Genomic DNA, 21,347 nt, shown 5'->3' with positions numbered 1-21,347 from the left:
CAGCCAAGCTGAACATGTCCTCGGATACTCCCGGCACTAAAAGCCATACATTAAATAAATATAACCTACTGCTGTTATAGCAGACTTCTTTCCACAGAAAACACTTTCTGTAATGAGAGGCAACAAGTGGATTGGGTCAAAGTGGAAGTTGTCAGATTATCATTGTTAGGGAACAGATTTTTGGCTTTGAACAAATTAGTTCTTGTTGAGATTTCCACAAACACTTTTCTGCCATTAGAAATTGATTGTCCACTTGAGGATATAATGCATGTATTGGTACTTGTTCAAATACGCTATGTAAACCATGTACTCTATGTATCTTGTTTGGGAAGCTTACAGAAAGGCCTCGTTCTGTCTGAACTGAATTTAAAATTTAGAATAAAGAAGAATAACAATTTATGTATTTATAGCAAAATTATTTAAATATTTATTTACAAAAAAATTCATCTGTCCTCTCTGATACTTCTCAGGCACACATGGTGTGATAGAACATCTTAACTGGAGCTTAATGTTGTCGTCAGCTCCCGCTTGGAGCGCTGTGCCAGCATACAGCGAGCCACCTGGTGACGGAACGAACGTAACACTTTAGGTCCAATGGTAAAACATTCTTAAATTCAAACCCTCGTTTTTGTAGAAGACTTCCTTGTGAACAGTCAAAACTTTCTTCTGAAGACGCAGAGCAAAGTTCTCTGTGAAACGTAAAGAGTTTCACCATATTTCACATGGCTTAAGCAAAAAGCCCATATTATGTCTACAAGTAAGGGCCGTGAAAGCATTAATGCTAACTTGTAATAAATAGCTCAAGAGATACACCTGGATTGATGTTCTGAATAACCCATTGGTTTGTCTTCTTGGCTGTCCATAGTATACACAAAATCCTTCTTCAGCACTATAGCTCAAACTCATCAGTGTGCATTCTGTCATGATTTTTTTGTGGTCCACCTTTCACATCCATATGTACTGACCTTTGTATGCACAGACACACCTGATTACCTGAAGATCTTATGTAGACCTTGAAATGCCGTCTTGTCAAGTGGTAATTGACAGTAGATCTCTGAACTGCTAGAGCCATTATTACTTATGGTTGAGACCAGCAAACAAAAATTACCTACCACTTTGATGACTGTCATGTATCTTGATATCTGAAGGTGTATCTGTTGTAAGAATCTTCTCTAGTAGAGGTGTCAGAATCTCAGCTTTCTGCCTCACCTCCTCTTTCTTAACTTGGCCTTGATGGGTCTTGTTGATAGCGGACCTTCAAAACTTCATCTCTGATGCCTATGGATGTGAAGAATCTCTCTTTGTGGGGGTGCATGTTTTGATGCCATTTGTCAAGATTGGTGTGAAGTAGCTGTTGAACATTCCTAATTTTGCTTTCTTTGAAATCTTATCCCGAAGAAGGGTCCTCACTTGTTGGTAGAAGAGAGAAAGAACTCTTTACTCACTTTTGGCGACTACACTGTCAGTGTAAGCGACACTGTCCGCACTTTATAACTGGTGATCTACAAGTTTGATGTCTGCTGGTTGGCTATTTCTTTTTTGCCTCCATCACCACTGTATTGTTCTCGCTGTTCTTGTGGTTGAATGCCCGGTACGTGGCCCTCCATGTGTCAAGTCTTGCCTGCATTTCAGATTCTATTTCTTCCCAAGTCATGCTGCGGCACTGTAAAGGCAACTGCGTTGAGTTCAGCTGATGTTTCTTTAATGCTGTTCATTATACCATCCATAACTGTGGTAAACAGCAGTGGGTACAGTCCACTGCCGGACTCCACTCTTGCCCTTCTCTAACTTGCACACAGCTGGTGCAGTTCTGGTACATCATCTGGATTTTCCTTACTGGTCCTTCAGGCACCTTCCTCTTTTTCAGGCACTGCCAGATCTTCTCTCTTGCGACTGTTGTATGCCTTTTCAGTATCCAGGGATGCCACGAACAGGTTCTTGCCATTCTAAGATGCTTTATATATCATTTTTTAATAAAGAAGATTAAAGTATCCTCCTTAGTTTTACATTTTTCCTGGTTCTCTGGTACAGTATTTTAATTCCTAAGACTAAATTTGTACTTATAACACCTTAACTAGTGGCATTATATGTAGAACAGATTTAAAAATTGTAATTTGTTGGTAGCTCATTTGGGAGGACATCATGGGCTGTCATAAATAGCTTTAGCCCCCACTAACTGAAACTTAGATTTGTGTGCTGTGTTTTGATTTGCCTGCAGTGTTCAATGATGGTACTCGAATGGAATTGGTTAACCTTCAAGGCACCATCCCTGTGCATTACAAGGGTGAGTGAGTGTGTAGTATGTGGCTTGTTGGCATGAGTGTATTGCATGTAGTTCTTGCTTTCACGAGTAAAGTCGGTATGCACGTGAACGTACTTGCTCTCTGTACTGATTTAGTATCAGCGTTCTATGCTCATATAATTTCTTCCTGCTTTCTCAAGTGTTCTCAAATGGTGTTGCCAAGAACCTGGTTCAACTAATTGGAACCATTCCAGTTACATTCAAGGGTAAGTAAATAGTTTATAATTGGCTATTACTTAAAATTTCTCTAAATACTTATTTCTTACATTTTACCATGATTCATATTTTAACTTGTCAAATCTTTTGTATTTATGCCATGTAGGTTGTTTTACAGCTGATAAAATGTCATAAGTTCACATTTAATTCTTTAGAAGAACTTCGAACTGTTCTATTTGTAGCTTAATGAATTGTGGAATGAAAATTCTAATGTGGAAATTGCAGTACATTTATTGAACATACCACATATATGACTATTTTCTGTTGTGAAGCACCCAAATCTTTACATGCCTGTAGATTTATCTCATTTACCTATCTATTTCTTCTTTCAGCATTAAAGAGCCTATGTGGCTGGCATATCTGACGTATCATTTTATTATCCAACTTTCAGCAAACTTCTTTATGGAATCTCAATGGAAAGTTGTGATTAACTGTCTTAATACAATTTACATGACATAATTTCAAAAGCCTTTGTTTATCATCTACAATTAAACAGAAGAATTTCATTTTTTCAGTGGATAATCTTATATTTGTGTGTAACTATATGCCCTCTTCTGTTAAAGTGGCTAGTATTAGAAGGCTTATATAAGTATTGTATTGCCAGCAGAGAAGTATTTCTGCTTAACTGTCATGCTGAATAGATTGGCTGCATAGCTCAGTTGGTCAAATGTTCTTTAAGGTTGTACATTTTAGGAATAAACTGTAAGAGATTTCTACAAATAGATTTACTAGTATGTTAAAGAACCTCTTTGGTGTCCACCATGGCTCAGCCTTACAGTAACTCCACTTCTGTTCATCCTTGTGATGGTCACTGTTATGGCGAACCTACACCAACTGATACCATGAATCCTTCTCTACGTTGATGTTGTGTTATCCACTGAAAACAAACTTTATCTCTAATGCTAGACCCAAGAATGTAACAATTGACCGCAAATGGGCTACGACCAAACAAAGAGAAAACAGTATAAATGTTATCAGGCTCCACAATAAATTGAAACAATCCTAGATGATGGCAAGGATCTGCCATAACTTAGGTATATATTTCTTAAATCTGTAATTGCTGACATTGGCCAACTTACTGAAGATGTGAATGCAAGGATTATTGCAATCTGGATGAAGTGCTGAACTATGATGTTGTCAATTAAAGATCTCCTGAAATCAGATTTATCACACCATTGTCCATCTTGCAATCCATGGTACCAAATGTTGGTTAGCTATGAGATAGAATGTTAACATACCATCATTTGGTTGGGTCATGTTTCCAATGGAATGAACAGACATGATGATTGTACTGTTTTGAAGGCACTGTCTTATTTAGTTAATTATCATGATCTGAACAGTCATACATTCAATTGTAATCACGTAGGCTGAGTAGACCTCGAACCAGCCCTCAGATGCAAGTAAAAATCCCTGACCTGGCCGGGAATCGAACCTGGGGCCTCTGGGTAAGAGGCAGGCACGCTACCCTTACACTGTGGGGCCAGCTAAAGAAAGACTATCACTGTGCTAAAATATGTTTCATTTATTAATCATGACAAATAGGCATCATTAATGCAGGTGATCTACACCTTTTTAATGTTATTAGCTGGTGTCAGTTCAGTGGAATATGTAAGATAATCATACTAAGTGAGAAATACAGGCAGAGAGGAAAAATTTTAAATAATATTAAAAATCTGCATATTTCAATGTACAGCAAAGTCAATGGCATGGATGAGTTTTTTTTTGAAGTCATACAGTTTATTGAATCTCGGCACATATTTTGAAATGACAAGGCACATCTCTTTCTGGAGATTTATTCTTGACCTGTATTTGGACTTCATCACCGCCATGACTAACATTCTGGTTTCACAGATAGGAAGTTGGAAAAGAATGCAAGACTTGTAAGGCCTTCTCACTTAATTCCAAATACTCATTCTTCATGGAATTTCAACATTCAGGCAATGCTGCAGAAAGAAACTGTCTTCAACGTCTGAAGGAAGATCAATTAGCTGTTTCTCTTCTGCCGTGGTGAAATTTGGTGGGTATTCTGCTTTGAATAGATTTCTGATCATTGTGCTGTGTCTTATAGTAAGTACTTCTCGAAATGGACACTGAAGTTGTGTCTGGTGCTCTGCGAACACAGATTTTATTTCTTCATTTAGCTGTTCTGTTTATACTAAGAACTTGCATAGTGTAGAAAAGCAGTTACCAATATTCCAGTCTTCATTGATCCTCTTCCAAAGCAGCAACTTCCTTTGAAGGCTGTCACCTTATCAGACAACTGCAGAATGTGTATATATCATTCTCTTGTTAAGACACAATCAAAACATTTAGTTTTTCAGAATTACCAGAGAGGTATTCCAACTTCTGAAGAAAGGCACAAATTGAAGAAATGTTCGCACTGGAATGGTTTTCATGTATGAGCTACAAGCAAAACAGTTCCTGTCTCCATTCAAAAACAGAGGAAATGCTATTTCCACGGGAAAACCAACGTCACTTGCAATAATACAGGAGAGAAGTATGTTCAGCTCCCATATCAGCACACATTTTTGAAAGATATGGCTTTTTGGGGCAGAATTTTGATGTAGCTCACAAATGCTATTACTAATGACAGTATGTCGTTTGTCACTATGGAGATTCTTGGAAGCAGGGGATTCTCTATACAATGCAGTGGGTTCAGAGTGCATCAGGGGCTATCTTCCATGAGCTTGTAATCCTTGGTTACGTCCTGATATGCCAATATATTTTCTACACTTCAGTTTTTGATAAACTTGTTCACAATTTTGAACAACTCATATGCTGTTGTTTCAAGTGCAATATTTTCACAAAACAGATCTTCAAAGAGAAGTATTGCAGATCAAATTTGCAAGTCTTGCTATATGTTGCCTCATCCATTTGAATTCCAGATTCCTTTTGATCTCCCTAAGTTGCTGGATTAATTCCTCATTGATATCTTCAGCCAGGTCATTTCTTTCTTGACTGATTGTGCTATCAGACAAAGGGACACCGTTCAGTTGTTTAGCAACAGATTCACCAATCATAAGAGACTTCACTTGCTGCTGGCAAACGGAATTCCTCTGTTGCAGTGTGAAATTTCTTGCACTGCGTCACACAATATGCTACTTGGTACGATGCTAGAAGGGATTTTCCGAGCACAGATATTTTCTGAGAATATTTACTTTTATTTTGTTTTACTTCAGTTGCTTTATGGGAAAAATATTCTCTTACCTTGTAAGTTGGTATGTACAATATTATAACGTTGCTTCAACTTCTTGGGTAACATGCTTGCTGTCTGCAGCCAACACTTACAAATTATGCACTGATGCCTACCTTCATTACTATCAGTAGTACAGATGAAACTGAAGTCCAGATGCCATTCAGCATATTTCCTATATTTCTTATTTATGCTCTCTGAACCAGTGGGTTCTGTATTATGCAATTCACACTTCTTACCCATACTTATAAATTTATCTATTAGGATTCAGCCACGAATGAAGCACAAGACACTGATTTTTTTTCACTGTTCTTGACATCAGCTGTAATGTACGAGGGTAATCCCAAAAATAAGGTCTCTTATTTTTGTTATAAATACAGAACTCTGTTGGTGTGGCTGTTGGTCACAATATTGTGAAGAGTGTTTCCCGTGCTTGCGCATAAACATGCACACGCCACGCTGGGGCACTCTGTCTTGGCTTGGCAGCCGTTGAGAATGGAGCTCCCATTGGATGTTACCGCGAAGTGCGCACAGTTATTAGGTTTTTGAATGCAAAGGGTACTGAACCGATTGAAATATATCACCAATTGATGGAAGTGTATGGTGAGTCGTGCATGTATGTCAGAAATGTTCGTAAGTGGTGTAGAGAATTTGCAACCAGTCGGACTGAAATTCACGATGAACAGAGGAGCGGGAGACCGTCGATTTCCGTCGAGACAGTCGTGAAGGTTGAGCAAATCATGCGTGAAGATTGGTGGATCACCCTGGATAATCCCTGCTCTTTGGTTCCTGAGGTTTCCTGAAGCGCCGCTCACAGAATTTTAATGGAAAAGTTGAAATACCAGAAGGTGTGCGCAAGATGGATGCCACGCGTGCTAACTGAAGACCACATGCGGCAACAAGTTGATTCTTCCCATGCATTTCTTCAACGCTTTGCAGCCGAACAGGACAACTTTTTGGACTCAATTGTCACGGGTGACGAAACCTGGGCATTCCACTTTACACCTGAGACCAAGCAACAATCACGCCAGTGGCGGCATCACTCTTAGTCAAAGCCGCAGAAATTCAAACACACACAGTCTGCCGGTAAAGTCATGACAACTGTGTTCTGGGATTAAAAAGGTGTATTGTTGGTCGACTTTATGCCTGCTGGGACCACAATTAATGCTGACAGGTACTGTGAGACCCTGAAAAACTCAGACGGGCAATTCAGAACCAGAGAAGAGGAATGTTGAGCAAGGGCTTGCTCGCCCGCACGTCGCCCGACAAACCGTTGCTCTCCTGCAACAGTTTCAGTGGAACATCATCATCTTGGGAGCCAGTGACTATCACTTGTTCCCTACGTTGAAATAACATTTGGCTGGAAAGCGATTCAGCACCGATGATGAGGTGAAAGATGAGGTTCACAACTTCCTGAACAGCATGACGGCGAGCTGGTATGACATGGGCATACAAAAATTGTTGCAGCGTCCTCAAAAATGCATCGACCAAAACTGTGATTATGTAGAAAAATAGCTAAATGTTCAAGCTGTAAAATGATGTAAACCATTGTAGAAATAAAGAGGTCTATGTATTAATAATAATAATTTTAAAAAAATAGGAGACCTTATTTTTGGGGTTACCTTTGTAGTTAACACAACACATGTCTCTTTATTATCCTCATGCATATTATGTAACAATGCTGTAGGTTAAACATCTGATCTGTTCGTTCACAATGTTGATACACTGTTTTGTATCTGTGTACAGAACCCTTGATATTAATGGTTGCACCACATACAAAGCTCACCGCAGTATGGCAATGTAATGTGATCAAAAATATCACAACTCTTTAATGAATATGGATTTGACCAACTGGTGGAGGAAACAGCTCCTGTAAATATATATACACACAATACGTTGTTCTTATGTGTTTTAAAAAAATTTTGGTTGTGGAGTGCAGCTTTTACCAGGGAGGACTGGAAGTGTGTGTGTAGTTTTTCTATTTCTGTTGTTGTGGTGTGCATTCCTGTTCATCGAAACGGTTAGTCAGGTTAACTTTTTATGTGAATGTCGCTTGTTCCATAATTTAGTATTCCGTTCCCTCATTGAGAAAAATGAAGTCGCCATGGAAGTTAGAAGATAGTGCCTAAAAGATCATATAGTTCGTGTTTATTCTTCCCTGGTTACTAACCTTTCAACTCTTTGGTCACATTTTTAATCAAACATAATTTATCAGTAGGAATGTTAGAGTTATATCTTATGGAAAATGGTGTATGCTCATAGTTATATTTCTACTGTATATCAGTAATGTATTTGTTAGTTAAGACTTTACGGCCAACAACATGGCTACTAGTTATCTTCGCTTCACTAGTTCCAACTTTCAACATTAAAATATTACTTTACGGCCAGTTAGCCGCTAACAGGCCGCAGAGATAAATTATTGTATAAATAAGTGATTTCCAGTGATCAGGAAAGAGGGTCCTTCTGGCTCCAGATGGTAGCACCATGTAAGGGCCCCTGCCTAGGGTTACTAGGTGAAACCTGGTCAACAGTCTCAAAGGCAGAAGAGGAATCTCATTCCCAATGGTGGAGAGAGCGGAAGAGCCTAGTGGAGTTCACCACAAATTAAAAATCAAATCAAAATCCAAAAACGACTGTTCCCAAATTGGGCAGCTTTTGGTCAGCGTCTGTCTCCATGTAAGGGGCGGCTGTGAATAACCCTCCGGGGTTAACAACCTCGGTTGTAAGAAAAGCTGACCCTAGAAGTCACCCCCAGAATTCAATGAATTATCAATCATGGAAAAGTGTGATGTGAAACTAATTACGCCAGGTGCACATAAGTGCGCAAGCAGACTTTCAGATTCTGGGGAGTCTGCAACGTCACGCAAAGACGAATCGGAGCGTCTTGGAAGCTCAAACAAAATGAAATACAGGAAAGCAAACTACTTAGCCACTTTTAATGCAAATTTGCTTTTGGATGTGGGGAAATTTAAGACTCTAATAGACACATTAAATGAATATAGAATCATCATAATGGCTGTGCAAGAGACCAGATTCTTGGATGAGGACAGCTTTGAATCGGGAGGATTCAGGATACTGGGGAAGACGGGGACAAGAGTTATGAAAAAATGTTCCCCATCTTGGGACAGGTTTCGTAATCAACAAGAAAATATTAGACTCCATTACAAGCTTGAAGTCTACATCTGAAAGGCTATCCACACTCACGTTTAAGTCCACCAACAAAGTATATGCAATTGTGAATGTATATGACACGATCCAGAAGATACCCAATAAACATAACGTCATCCTTCTAGGGGCTTTTAATGCCCAAGTGGGGGAGAGAGAAAAGGTTCAGGCACATAGTGAGGTGTTACCCAGCACATAACAGGACCAACCAAAATGGTGTCAGGCTCATCGAATTATGCCAGGTGCACAATTTGGTCCTGAAGTCAACTAGCTTTAAGAAATTGCCAAGAAAACAGAAGACGTGGATATCACCTAACCCTCACCGGGGAGAATTCCAGTTAGATCATGTTGCGATAAAGCAGAAATTTCATAAGGAAATCCAAAATGTTAGGGTTCTCAGAGGGGCCAACCTCAACGCGGACCACTACTTATCTAAAGTGCAACTGAAGATCATCCCCAAGAGTAACTTTCAAAGGTAGAACCTTGTACGAAGGAGATATGATCCGGAAAATATAAAGGAGAACAAGGAGGACTGGGGCAAGTTAACCAGCGACCTAGGAGGTCAGGAGTGGAAGCAGATGGAGAAGAGTCCTTTAACCAAGGCAGAGCAGCTTGCGCCTATTACCAGGATGAAGAAGCACAGATGGTGGAACGAAGAGTGTGATAGACCACTTGATTAGAGGAAGAAGCGTGGCACATCTGGCAAACCAAAAAGGACGAGAGTGCCTGGCAACACTTTTTGTGGAAACTAGAAAGATTGTGTCCAAGGGGATCAAGACATTTAAGAAGGAACAAGGAGACCAACTACTCAAGAAGATAAATGATGACTTTGCTTAGAACAACATGATACTCTATTATCAGATCTTCAGGGAGAAGCCAAACAGATATGACCCCCCAACTCTCCAATTTCAGGACAAAAAGGGAACATGGCATATAGTAATACGGGCAACTGTAAGATACTAGCAGAATATTTTAAGGAACTTCTGAATTGGGAAGAACCATGCCAAACGATGGCATTCGATGGTGGACCGAAGTCATCCCCCAACCCTGACTCTACACCCCATCTATAAGCGAGATCCAGACAATACTAACTCATATGGAAAATAACAAGGCATCAGGGGAAAATCAAATAACAGCTGAATTATGGAAGTATGCAAGCAAAAATGCAATTGTCTCACTCCAAAATCTTTTTGAAGAGAGATGGAATGAGGTTATTTGAGAAGATTGGAAAATTGCCCTGATACACCCTCTTCAAACAAAAAGGTTCGAAATTAGATCCCAGCAACTATAGAGGGATTTCACTGGTGGATGTGACATACAAGATATTGTCCAGAGCATTACTGCAAAGAGCTGAACCTCAGATTGCCAACTTGGGGAGTATCAAGCAGGGTTTAGGAAAGGAAGATCTTGCCCTGAACAGATCTTAAACCTCAGAAACATTTTAGCATACCAGAAGCAGAGGGTGAAACCGTATATAGTGACTTTCGTAGACTTGCAAAAAGCTTAAGATTCCGTAGACAGAGAGTCGTCGTTCAATATTATGGAGGAGTTTGGCTTGGATGGGAAAACTTTAAAGATCATCAAGGAGACACTCGTGAATACCTCCTCTAAAGTCAGGTTCATGGGCAAACTATCAGAACCTTTTGAGTCAGTACAGGGGTCCGGCAAGGGGATGATCTCTCCCCTCTGTTATTCAACTGTGCACTGGAAAAAGTTGTGTGGGAATGGAATGAAAGAACGAGAGGTGGAATAAGACTTGGAACAAAAACAAAGGAATCATGATGAAGTGTTTGGCATTTACTGACGACTTGGCGCTGCTCGCAGAAACGTGGGAGGAAGCAAAAGAACAAATCGCCGAATCACAAGAGCAGGCAGGGAAGATAGGACTTAAGATTCCTTTTGAAAAGACTAAGATCATGACGAATATACTTGACACTACTAAGAGAAGTACAGTAAAGTATGAGTTCAAAAAAGAGGTGGTGAAGTGTTTCATGTACCTAGGGGAATGGATTGAATGGAACAACCTTGAAGGGAAAGCAATGGAAGTGAGAAGGAACAGAATGGAACTAGCTTTCCTGAAAACCAAAAACACACACAATTAATAGAAAGCCCTCTCTTAGATAGATAGATACATACATACATACATACATACATACATTATCATTATAGACTGTTATGCCTTTCAGCGTTCAGTCTGCATGCCTCTGAGAATTTACTAAACGTCGCCACAATCCTCGATTTGCAACTAGTGTTGTGGCCTCATTTAGTTCTATACCTCTTATCTTTAAATCGTTAGAAACCGAGTCTAACCATCATCGTCTTGGTCTCCCTCTACTTGTCTTACCCTTCATAGCAGAGTCCATTGTTCTCCTAGGTAACCTATCCTCCTCCATTTGCCTCACATGACCCCACCACTGAAGCCGGTTTATGCGTACAGCTTCATCCATCGAGTTCATTCCTAAATTAGCCTTTATCTCCTCATTCAGAGTGCCCTCCTGCCATTGTTCCCACCTGTTTGTACCAGCAATCATTCTTGCTACTTTCATGTCTGTTACTTCTAACTTATGAATAAGATATCCTGAGTCCACCCAGCTTTTGCTCCCGTAAAGCAAAGTTGGTCTGAAAACAGACCGATGTAAAGATAGTTTCGTCTGGGTACTGACTTCCTTCTTACAGAATACTGCTGATCGCAACTTCGAGCTCACTGCATTAGCTTTACTACACCTTGATTCAATCTCACTTACTATATTACCATCCTGGGAGAACACACAACGTAAATACTTGAAATTATCGACCTGTTCTAGCTTTGTATCACCAATCTGACATTCAGTTCTGTTGAATATCTTACATACTGACATCAGTTTAGTCTTCGAGAGGCTAATTTTCATACCATAATCATTGCACCTATTTTCAAGTTCCAAGATATTAGACTGCAGGCTTTCGGCACAGTCTGCCATTAAGACCAAGTCGTCAGCATCGGCCAAACTTCTTACTACATTTCCACCTAACTGAATCCCTCCCTGCCATTTTATACCTTTCAGCAGATGATACACGTAAACTACGAACAAAAAGGTGAAAGATTACAGCCTTGTCTAACCCCTGTAAGTACCCCGAACCAAGAACTCAATCTACCATCAATTCTCACTGAAGCCCAATTGTCAACATAAATGCCTTTGATTTTTAATAATCTACCTTTAATTCCATAGTCCCCCAGTTTAGTGAACATCTTTTCCCTCGGTACCCTGTCATATGCTTTCTCTAGATCTACGAAACATAAACACAACTGCCTCTTCCTCTCGTAGCATTTTTCTATTACCTGGCGCATACTGAAAATCTGATCCTGACAGCCTCTCTGTGGTCTGAAACCACACTGGTTTTCATCCAACTTCCTCTCAACGACTGATCGCACCCTCCCTTCCAAGATGCCAGTGAATACTTTGCTTGGTATACTAATCAATGAGATACCTCGATAGTTGTTGCAATCCTTCCTGTTCCCATGCTTATAGATAGGTGCAATTACTGCTTTTGTCCAATCTGAAGGTACTTCACCAACACTCCATGCTAATTTTACTACTCTATGAAGCCATTTTATCCCTGCCTTTCCACTATACTTTACCATTTCAGGTCTAATTTCATCTATTCCTGCTGCCTTATGACAATGGAGTTTATGTACGGTCCTGTCAATTTCCTCAAGCATAATTTCACCAACATCATTTTCCTCCTCCCCATGAGCTTGGCTGTTTGCAACACCACCTTTTACATTGAGACGATGTTCAAAATATTCCCTCCACATCTCCAGTGATTCTCTGGGATCTATTATGAGTTCACCTGAATTAATCAAAACCCTGTTCATTTCCTTTTTCCCTCCCTTCCTAAAATTCTTTACTACTGTCCAGAAAGGTTTCCCTGCTGCTTCACCTAGCCTTTCCAGGTTAATACCAAAATCTTCCCACGACTTCTTTTTGGATTCAACAACTATTTTTTTGCTCTGTTTCTTTCATCTACGTACAAATCCCTGTCTGCCTCGGCCCTTGTTTGGAGCCATTTCTGATAAGCCTTCTTTTTACGTTTATAGGCTGCTCTCACTTCATCATTCCACCAAGATGTTCGCTTTTTCCCATCTTTACACACAGTTGTTCCTAGGCATTCCCTTGCTGTTTCTACTAAAGCATCCCTGTATGCCACCCATTCACTTTCTATATCCTGAACCTGCTTACTGTCTACTGTTCGAAACTTCTCACTAATCATATCCATGTACTTCTGTCTAATTTCCTCGTCCTGGAGATTTTCTACCCTTATTAGTTTGCAGACAGATTTAACTTTCTCTACCCTAGGCCTAGAGATACTTAGTTCACTACAGATCAGGTAGTGGTCTGTATCATCGAAAAATCTGCGAAAAACTCGTACATTCCTAACAGATTTCCTGAATTCAAAGTCTGTTAAGATATAGTCTATTATGGATCTGGTACCCCTAGCCTTATGCTTGTAGAATATATTCGTAACGGCTAAACCCATACTAGCACAGAAGTCCAGCAAATGCTTCCCATTTCCATTAGCTTCCATATCTTCCCCACATTTACCAATCACCCTTTCGTATCCTTCAGTTCTATTCCCAACTCTCACATTGAAATCGCCCATTAGCACTATTCTATCCTTGGTGTTGACCCTGACCACAATGTCTCTCAATGCTTCATAAAACTTGTCGACTTCATCCTCATTTGCACCCTCACATGGTGAATACACGGACACAATTCTTGTCCATATTCCTCCAACTGACAAATCTACCCACGTCATTTGCTCTTTTACGTGCCTAACAGAAACTATGTTGCGTGCAATGGTATTCCTCTCTCGGAACACCAAAATAATGCATTATAACACAGTAATTAAGCCGGAAGCACTCTATGCAGCAGAGACACTAGTCATGGGGAGGAAAGGGCAAATGGAGAAATTGGAAATCAAGGAGAGGAAAATATTGAGGAAGATCATGGGTCCCAAATACCAAAATAACAAACAAGTTTTTATTTAAATTAATAAACTTCATTGTTTGTCCGTATATAACCAAGATTACAACTTTTGTTATAATTTGGGTCCACTTTGTTCTTATACATAAAAATTGCAGCTTAGATGTAATTACAACATATATTTCAATCAGAACTAGTTTCAATGCCCCTCTGCATCCTTTTCAGCTGATGTAAGTTCGTGGAAAAATTGACAATCATATAAGTTTATCTACGTCAAATTGACCACAATTTAAGACCATATTAAAAAAATGAAGTTATACTCTCTCTAAGTCCATATTTTTTTGCAAGTCCAAGATTTGCGAGTCTTATGCCATAAACTGATAAAAACATATGCAAACCGGTTTGCTCGCTTATGAAATAATGTGGATTTAAAAGAACAACAACTTAAAATAATCTTGAAATACTATGTGCTTAATTTATCGCACTTCTTAAAACTTGACGTAGAATTGTTGTAGAAATAATTCAATAAAAACTTCAATGTCGCTTTAATGGAGCAATCCCAGTGAGGTGGAAATGAGCAATAAGTCCTTTGAGATGTTATTAAGGACAACGTTTCCATTTCAATGTGGAGCTGTAATAATAGGAATGTAATAAACTATCACTTCACTGAAGAGGCAAGTTACTAAATTACGTCTTATAACGTAATCGTTTTTACGTGACGCCTCAAAAGATCGCTGTCCATGCGAAGCGCAGTGAAGCGCAGCAAGCAGTGTTGTGATAATAATCACGTGTCCAAGGTTGGTCGGAATTGAAGAGCTGAAGTAGGGGAAAGTGGGAGGAGCAACTGAGGAACGGCAATTTGTTGGAGTTCTGGAGGGCATGGTCGTAAGAAGCAACTAGCAAAGCTGTTACGCATAATATGAAACATCGTCCTATTGACCTGGATATGTATGTTTTTAAAAAATGCAATAAGGAAATCGAATATTTGATTTTTCAGAATCTCATTTAAATTAAGGTTTGGATTAAAATACTGTTCTAGGTGTATATAACAACCCTCCATAACATACAGCAAACTTCCTTTTCCTAAGTTCTCCAAGACCTCAATGTCCTGTTTTATAGATGTGAATTTATGCTTTAGATCATGTATAGGCTGGCCTACCATGGAAAACCTGTTATATTTTATGGCATTAGTATGTTCTGTATATCTAATTTTAAAGTTTCCTCCTGTTTGACCTAGATATGTGCACGCACAGTCACTACATTTAAATCTATACACACCCGATTTTGGAATAGGGGTTGGATCTATTGACTGAGGCTGAATTGTGCAGTACAACTTTATTATTATTATTATTATTATTATTATTATTATCGGTAGGAAACGAAACCCTGACATTATGCTTCTTGAAAATATTAGTAAACTTATATATATCCTTATTATAAGTAAATATTGCGAACGCCTTTTGATTAGGTTTGGCTTTGAGCAAAGTGGTTTGTAAACGGTACCTTCTGTTGATATGTTCAATAAAGCATTCACTAAAACCATTAACCTTAGCAATTGAATGGATTGTGTTAAGTTCTTTATTCAAATTAGCTTCTGTCATGGGGATCCTAAAAGCCTGTTCTACTAAACTATTGTATGTAGAGTTTTTTAGACTCTGTGGGTGCTCAGAGTCTTGTCCAATAGTAACTGCCATTTGTGTAGGCTTTCTAAAAATACTGTAAGCAAAAGAGGAATCCGAACCGTTGATTAAGTCTAGAAAATTAATTGATTTTTACTTTCTGATTCCAAAGTAAATTTTATCTGTGGGTCAATGTTATTAAGTACATCTAGAGCAGCCGTTGCGTCCTAACACGATAGTCTAAAATTACTAATGTGTCGTCCACAAATCTAGACCAAAACAGAATTTTGTCAAATTACCTGTCGTTCTCCATCATGTATGCTTCCAAAGAATCCAGATAGATCTGTGACAAGATTCCTGAGGCCAGAGTCCCCATTGCCAATCCATCCTGTTTATAAATGACCTTGACAAAGACGAAGTAGTTATTTATAAGTAACTTAAGAATTTTCATGAAATCTTGTATCTCAAGTTCACTTAACTGACTGTAGGATCTTAAATTCTTTTAAATTACAGGAAGCAGCTTATTGGTTCTAATACTCGGAAACATGTTGACGATGTCAAATGAACGTAAGGTATGGTGAGCTTGTAATTTAAAAAATTGTTTAATTTATTAACCAATTCTAAGGAGTTCTTTACGGACTTGTTTGTAGTAAACCTATAGTGTTGTTGAAGAAATTTCTGAATGAACTTTGCCAATTTGTATAAAGGACTGGGTCTGTAGTTTATTATGGGTCGAATAATAACTCCGGCGGGGATTCCGGCCTTGTGGATCTTGGGATTCCGGCCTTGTGGATCTTGGGGAGTGCTCTCACTGTAGGAAGGCCCGGGTTCATATTTACTAGTTTTTGCTTCCTCTGTTCAGTAAAGAGGAAGGATGCATTCCTAAATGTTAGTTTTAATTGAAGAGTTTGTGTTGGGTCTTTCGTGATCAACAAAATGTTTTCATTATTGAACAAATGTTTAGTCTTTTGAAAGTGATCATTCTTATGCATGACTACCGTCACATTACCCTTATCTGGTTTAGTGATAATGAGTTCCTCATGTTTAACCTTCTTTTTAAGTTTTAGAATTCACTTTTTATCAATACTGATGTCCTTGGAACTGTTAGTGGAAATCTCTTTATTATTAATAACTGAACTATTGAGCAACTTTCTTTTTAGATCTAATCTAACTTCCACAACAAGTTTTTGTGGTCTTTTTGGCCAGGTTGAAATTAGGCCAGTTATGTTTTGGGCCTTTAGAAAGAATTTGCATTTCTTTCTCATTCAAGTCGGTCTTGGAAAGGTTGATTACTGGTGTATGAAAATTCCTGATAAAATCTTTATTAGAAAAATGGTTGGTTCTTAAGACGGGTTTACTTGATGTCAATTCTTTCTTTACCATTTCTAGTTTATCCAATATTTTCTGTTTAGCAGGAAGCAAGTTATTTAATTTATTCTGAACTGAGTCTTGAAAAATGTGCCATTGCGCTTTAGTAAGCAAGGCAGCGGCCCTGAGGTGAGTCTCATACAACTGCTGATTCAAAAAGTTTTTTTTCTAAAGAAATTTTAACTCCTTTTTTTAGACAAAATCTTTTACATTTTGGTCAGCACCTGATTTGTTTTAAATAACCTCTTTAAAAAATTTGGTCTCAGATTGAATTCGATACATTCTTTGCTAAACTTTATATCCTTTCCTATCTTTCCTACCTTAATTCTTAAGCCCAAAAGCCGATGGGCCACCATCTTTGCCTGGTGGGCTTCTTCAGTTAAATTAATAAACTTCATTGTTTGTCCGTATTGAACCAAGATAATACCAATATAAATGATCCGTTATTGGACATTATCAGTTTTCCAGCTAACTCATTCCTGGTTGCCAGCGTTTCAGATTCCGTATGGGGATCAACATATATATCAATTGAACCAAGATTGCAACTTTCATTATAATTTGGGTCCACCTTATTCAATACGTAAAAATTGTTGCTTAGATGTAATTACAACATATATTTCAATCAGAACTAGTTTCGACGCCCTTCTGCAAAATCTTTTACATTTTTGTTGTATGTTACGCTGGTGGGAAAGCACCTGATTCATTTTAAATACTCTCTTTAAAAAATTTGGGCTCGGATTAAATTCGATAGATTCTTCGATAAACTTTATATCCTTGCCTATCTTTCTTACCTTAATTCTTAAGCCCAAAAACCGATGGCCACCATCATTGCCTGGTGGGCTGCTTCAGTTAAATGAATAAACTTCAGTGTTTGTCCGTATTGAACTAGGATTACAACTTTTATTATAATTTGGGTCCACCTTAGTCAATACATAAAAATTGTCGATTAGATGTAATTACAACATATATTTCAATCAGAACCAGTTTCGATGCCCCTCGGCGTCATTATCAGCTGATATAAATTCGTGGAAAAGTTGACAATCATATAAGTTTATCTATGTCGTATTGATCACAATTTAAAACCGTATTAACAACATGATATTATACTGTCTCTAAGTTCATATTTTTTACAAGTCCAGGACTTGCGAGTCTTATGCCATAAACTGATAAAAACATATGCAAACTGGTTTGCTCACTTATGAAATAACGTGGATTTAAAAGAACAACAACTTAAAAATAAAATAGTCTTGAAGTACTATGTGCTTAAATTATCGCACTTCTTAAAACTTTGCAAGGACAGCGATCTTTTGAGGTGAGTCACGTAAAAATGATACATTATAAGACGTAATATTATATCTTGCCTCTTCAGTGAAGTGATACTTTATTACATTCCTATTATTACACGTCCGCATTGAACTGGGAACGTTGTCCTTGATAACATCTCAAAGGACTTATTGCTAGTTTCCACCTCACTAGGATTGCTCCATTAAAGCGACACTGAAGTTTTTATTGAATTAAAATTCTACTATGATTCTATGTCAAGTTTTAAGAAGTGTGATAAATTAAGCACATAGTACTTCAAGACTATTTTTAAGTTTTTGTTCTTTTAAATCCAAGTTATTTCATAAGTGAGCAAACCGTTTTGCATATGTTTTTATTAGTTTATGGCATAAGACTCGCAAGTCTTGGACTTGTAAAAAATATGGACGTAGAGGCAGTATAATTTCATGTTGTTAATATGGTTTTAAATTGTGATAAATTTGACATAGATAAACTTATGATTGTCAATTTTTCCACAAACTTATATCAGCTGATGATAACGCCGAGGGGCATCGAAACTAGTTATGATTGAAATATATGTTGTAATTACATCTAATCAACAATTTTTATGTATTGACTAAGGTGGACCCAAATTATAATAAAAGTTGTAATCCTAGTTCAATAAGGACAAACACTGAAGAAGCCCACCAGGCAATGATGGTGGCCCATCGGTTTTTGGGCTTAAGAATTAAGGTAAGAAAGATAGGCAAGGATATAAAGTTTATCAAAGAATCTATCGAATTTAATCTGAGCCCAAATTTTTTAAAGAGGGTATTTAAATGAATCGGGTGCTTTCCCACCAGCGTAACGTACAACAAAAATGTAAAAGATTTTGTCTAAAAAATGAGTTAAAATTTCTTTATAAGAAAAAAACCTTTTTTAATCAGCAGTATATGGGACTCGCCTCAGGGACGCTGCCTTGCTTACTAAAGCGCATTGGAACATTTTTCAAGACTCAGTTCAGAATAAATTAAATAACTATCTTCCTGCTAAACAGAAGATATTGGATAAAAAAACTAGAAATGCTAAAGGAAGAATCGACATCAAGTAAACCCGTCTTAAAAACCAACCATTTTTCTAATAAAGATTTAATCAGGAATTTTCATACACCAGCAATCAACCTTTCCAAGACCGACTTGAATGAGAAAGAATTGCAAATTCTTTCTAAAGGCCCAAAACATAACTGGCCTAATTTCAACCTGGCCAAAAAGACCGCAAAACTTGTTGTGAAATCGGAAGTTGTGATTGGTAAATTACCACATGAGGTACAGGAGGAAGTTAGATTAGATCTAAAAAGAGAGTTGCCCATTAGTTTAGTTACTAATAATAAAGAGATTTCCGCTTACAGTTCCAAGGATGTCGGTGTTGATAAAAAGTGTATTCTAGAACTTAAAAAGAAGGTTAAAGATGAGGAACTCACTATCACTAAAGCAGATAAGGGTAATGTGACGGTAATCATGCATAAGGATGATCACATTCAAAAGACTAAACATTTTTTCGATAATGAAAACTTTTTGTTGATCAAGAAAGACCCAACACAAACTCTTCAATGCCAATTAAAACAAACATTTAGGAATGCATCCTTCCTCTTTACTGAACAGGAGAAGCAAAATTAAGTAAATATGAACCCGGGCCTTCCTACAGTGAGAGCACTCCCCAAGATCTACAAGGCCGGAGTCCCCGCCGGAGTTATTATTCGACCCATAATAAACTACAGACCCAGTCCTTTATACAAATTGGCAAAGTTCATTCAGAAATTTCTTCAACAACACTATAGGTTTACTGCAAACAAGTCCGTAAAGAACTCCTTAGAATAAATAAAAAATAAAAAATAAATTAAACAATTTTTTAAATTACAAGCTCACCATACCTTACGTTCATTTGACATCGTCAACATGTTTCCCGAGTATTAGAACCAATAAGCTGCTTCCTGTAATTTTCAAGAATTTAAGATCCTGCAGTCAGTTAAGTGAACTTGAGATACAAGATTTCATGAAAATTCTTAAGTTACTTATAAATAACTACTTCGTCTTTGTCAAGGTCATTTATAAACAGGATGGATTGGCAATGGGGACTCTGGCCTCAGGAATCTTGTCACAGATCTATCTGGATTCTTTGGAAGCATACATGATGGAGAACGACAGGTAATTTGACAATATTCTGTTTTGGTCTAGATTTGTGGACGACACATTAGTAATTTTAGACGAACGTGTTAGGACGCAACGGCTACTCTAGGGCCCGGTTTCTTCAACGAATGTTAAGTGTTAACACTGTTGTTAAGGAGACTTAACACACAATTTAACAAAATGGTCGTCTCATCAAGAATTGTTAGCTCTAACAATTGTTAATACTTGTGTTAAATTAACCTAGCAGCACCCCTGTGTTAAACCTCTTAACAGTTGCTAAAATTTCAAAATGGAGGCATGTAGAAGACCTAAGTTTGAAGCTTTACTGCTGTATGAGGACTATTTATAAACTGAAGAAGGCAAAGGACGACCCATACTAAAAAATAACGACCTTTTAGAGTTGTCACAAGAAAGATTTCTAATTACCAAAGCCATAATGAACAAGGTACCTACTAGACGATATAGAAAATAGGTTAGAGTTTCCAACAGATTGCAACTTACCAATCTCTCCAGTGCAGCAGTTGCTTATAGATTTTACAAGGATGCGTCAGACCCAGCGTCCAATCGATTTCAACTAGCTTAATGTACCTGTTCGGGGAAACTCAACAGTAATTAGTGTAGAAGGGTTTGGGTCAATAACGTACAGTTTCGTTTTCGAAAAAAATGAGGAATGTCATGAGGCAGGATCCGCTTCGGACCACGTGGAGGGGATAGAACACTAAAATGCGAACACATTTAACTTGAACTTGTTAGGTCCACAACCTAATAATTTCCGAAAAAATTGTGAATTCCCGATTGTAAAGCACCACGTATATACTTGAAAATTTGCAAAGCAGTGAAGTGTAGCAGTGGCCGAGTAGTCATTGTACTTGTCTACGAACCGCAACGACGAGAGTTCAAGTCCCGCGTTAGCCTACTTTTTTAAAAATACAAATTTAATTATTATTTCAGGGAATGTGAAGGTAAAAATGATCAAATTGCAGTGGAACTTTGTTTCCTACCTCAAATAAATATATCCGCCTCTATGGTGTAGTGGTTAGCGTGATTAGCTGCCACCTCCGGAGGTCCGGGTTCGAT

At 38.1% G+C, this 21,347-nt stretch overlaps 1 protein-coding gene across 5 annotated transcripts in view; it reads left to right on the top strand.

Annotated features, from left to right (window-relative positions):
- Window positions 1–21,347, top strand: part of TSG101 (tumor susceptibility gene 101) — a 248,197-nt gene that overhangs the window by 71,059 nt on the left and 155,791 nt on the right. For 3 of the 5 annotated variants that reach the window (XM_067145703.2, XM_068227271.1, XM_068227273.1), the window contains exon 4: window positions 2,443–2,508. In XM_067145703.2, the coding sequence (XP_067001804.2) occupies window positions 2,443–2,508 (66 nt within the window). Of the gene's footprint in view, window positions 1–2,218; window positions 2,285–2,442; window positions 2,509–21,347 lie in introns of all 5 variants that reach the window. The other 2 variants (XM_067145704.2, XM_068227272.1) reach the window with 1 other exon arrangement.

The sequence above is a fragment of the Anabrus simplex genome, chromosome 4, assembly GCF_040414725.1.
Source record: "Anabrus simplex isolate iqAnaSimp1 chromosome 4, ASM4041472v1, whole genome shotgun sequence".
NCBI classification, from domain to species: domain Eukaryota; kingdom Metazoa; phylum Arthropoda; class Insecta; order Orthoptera; family Tettigoniidae; genus Anabrus; species Anabrus simplex.
The sequence above is the reverse complement of the archived record's forward strand: the minus strand, read 5'-3'. Positions and strand labels throughout refer to the sequence as shown.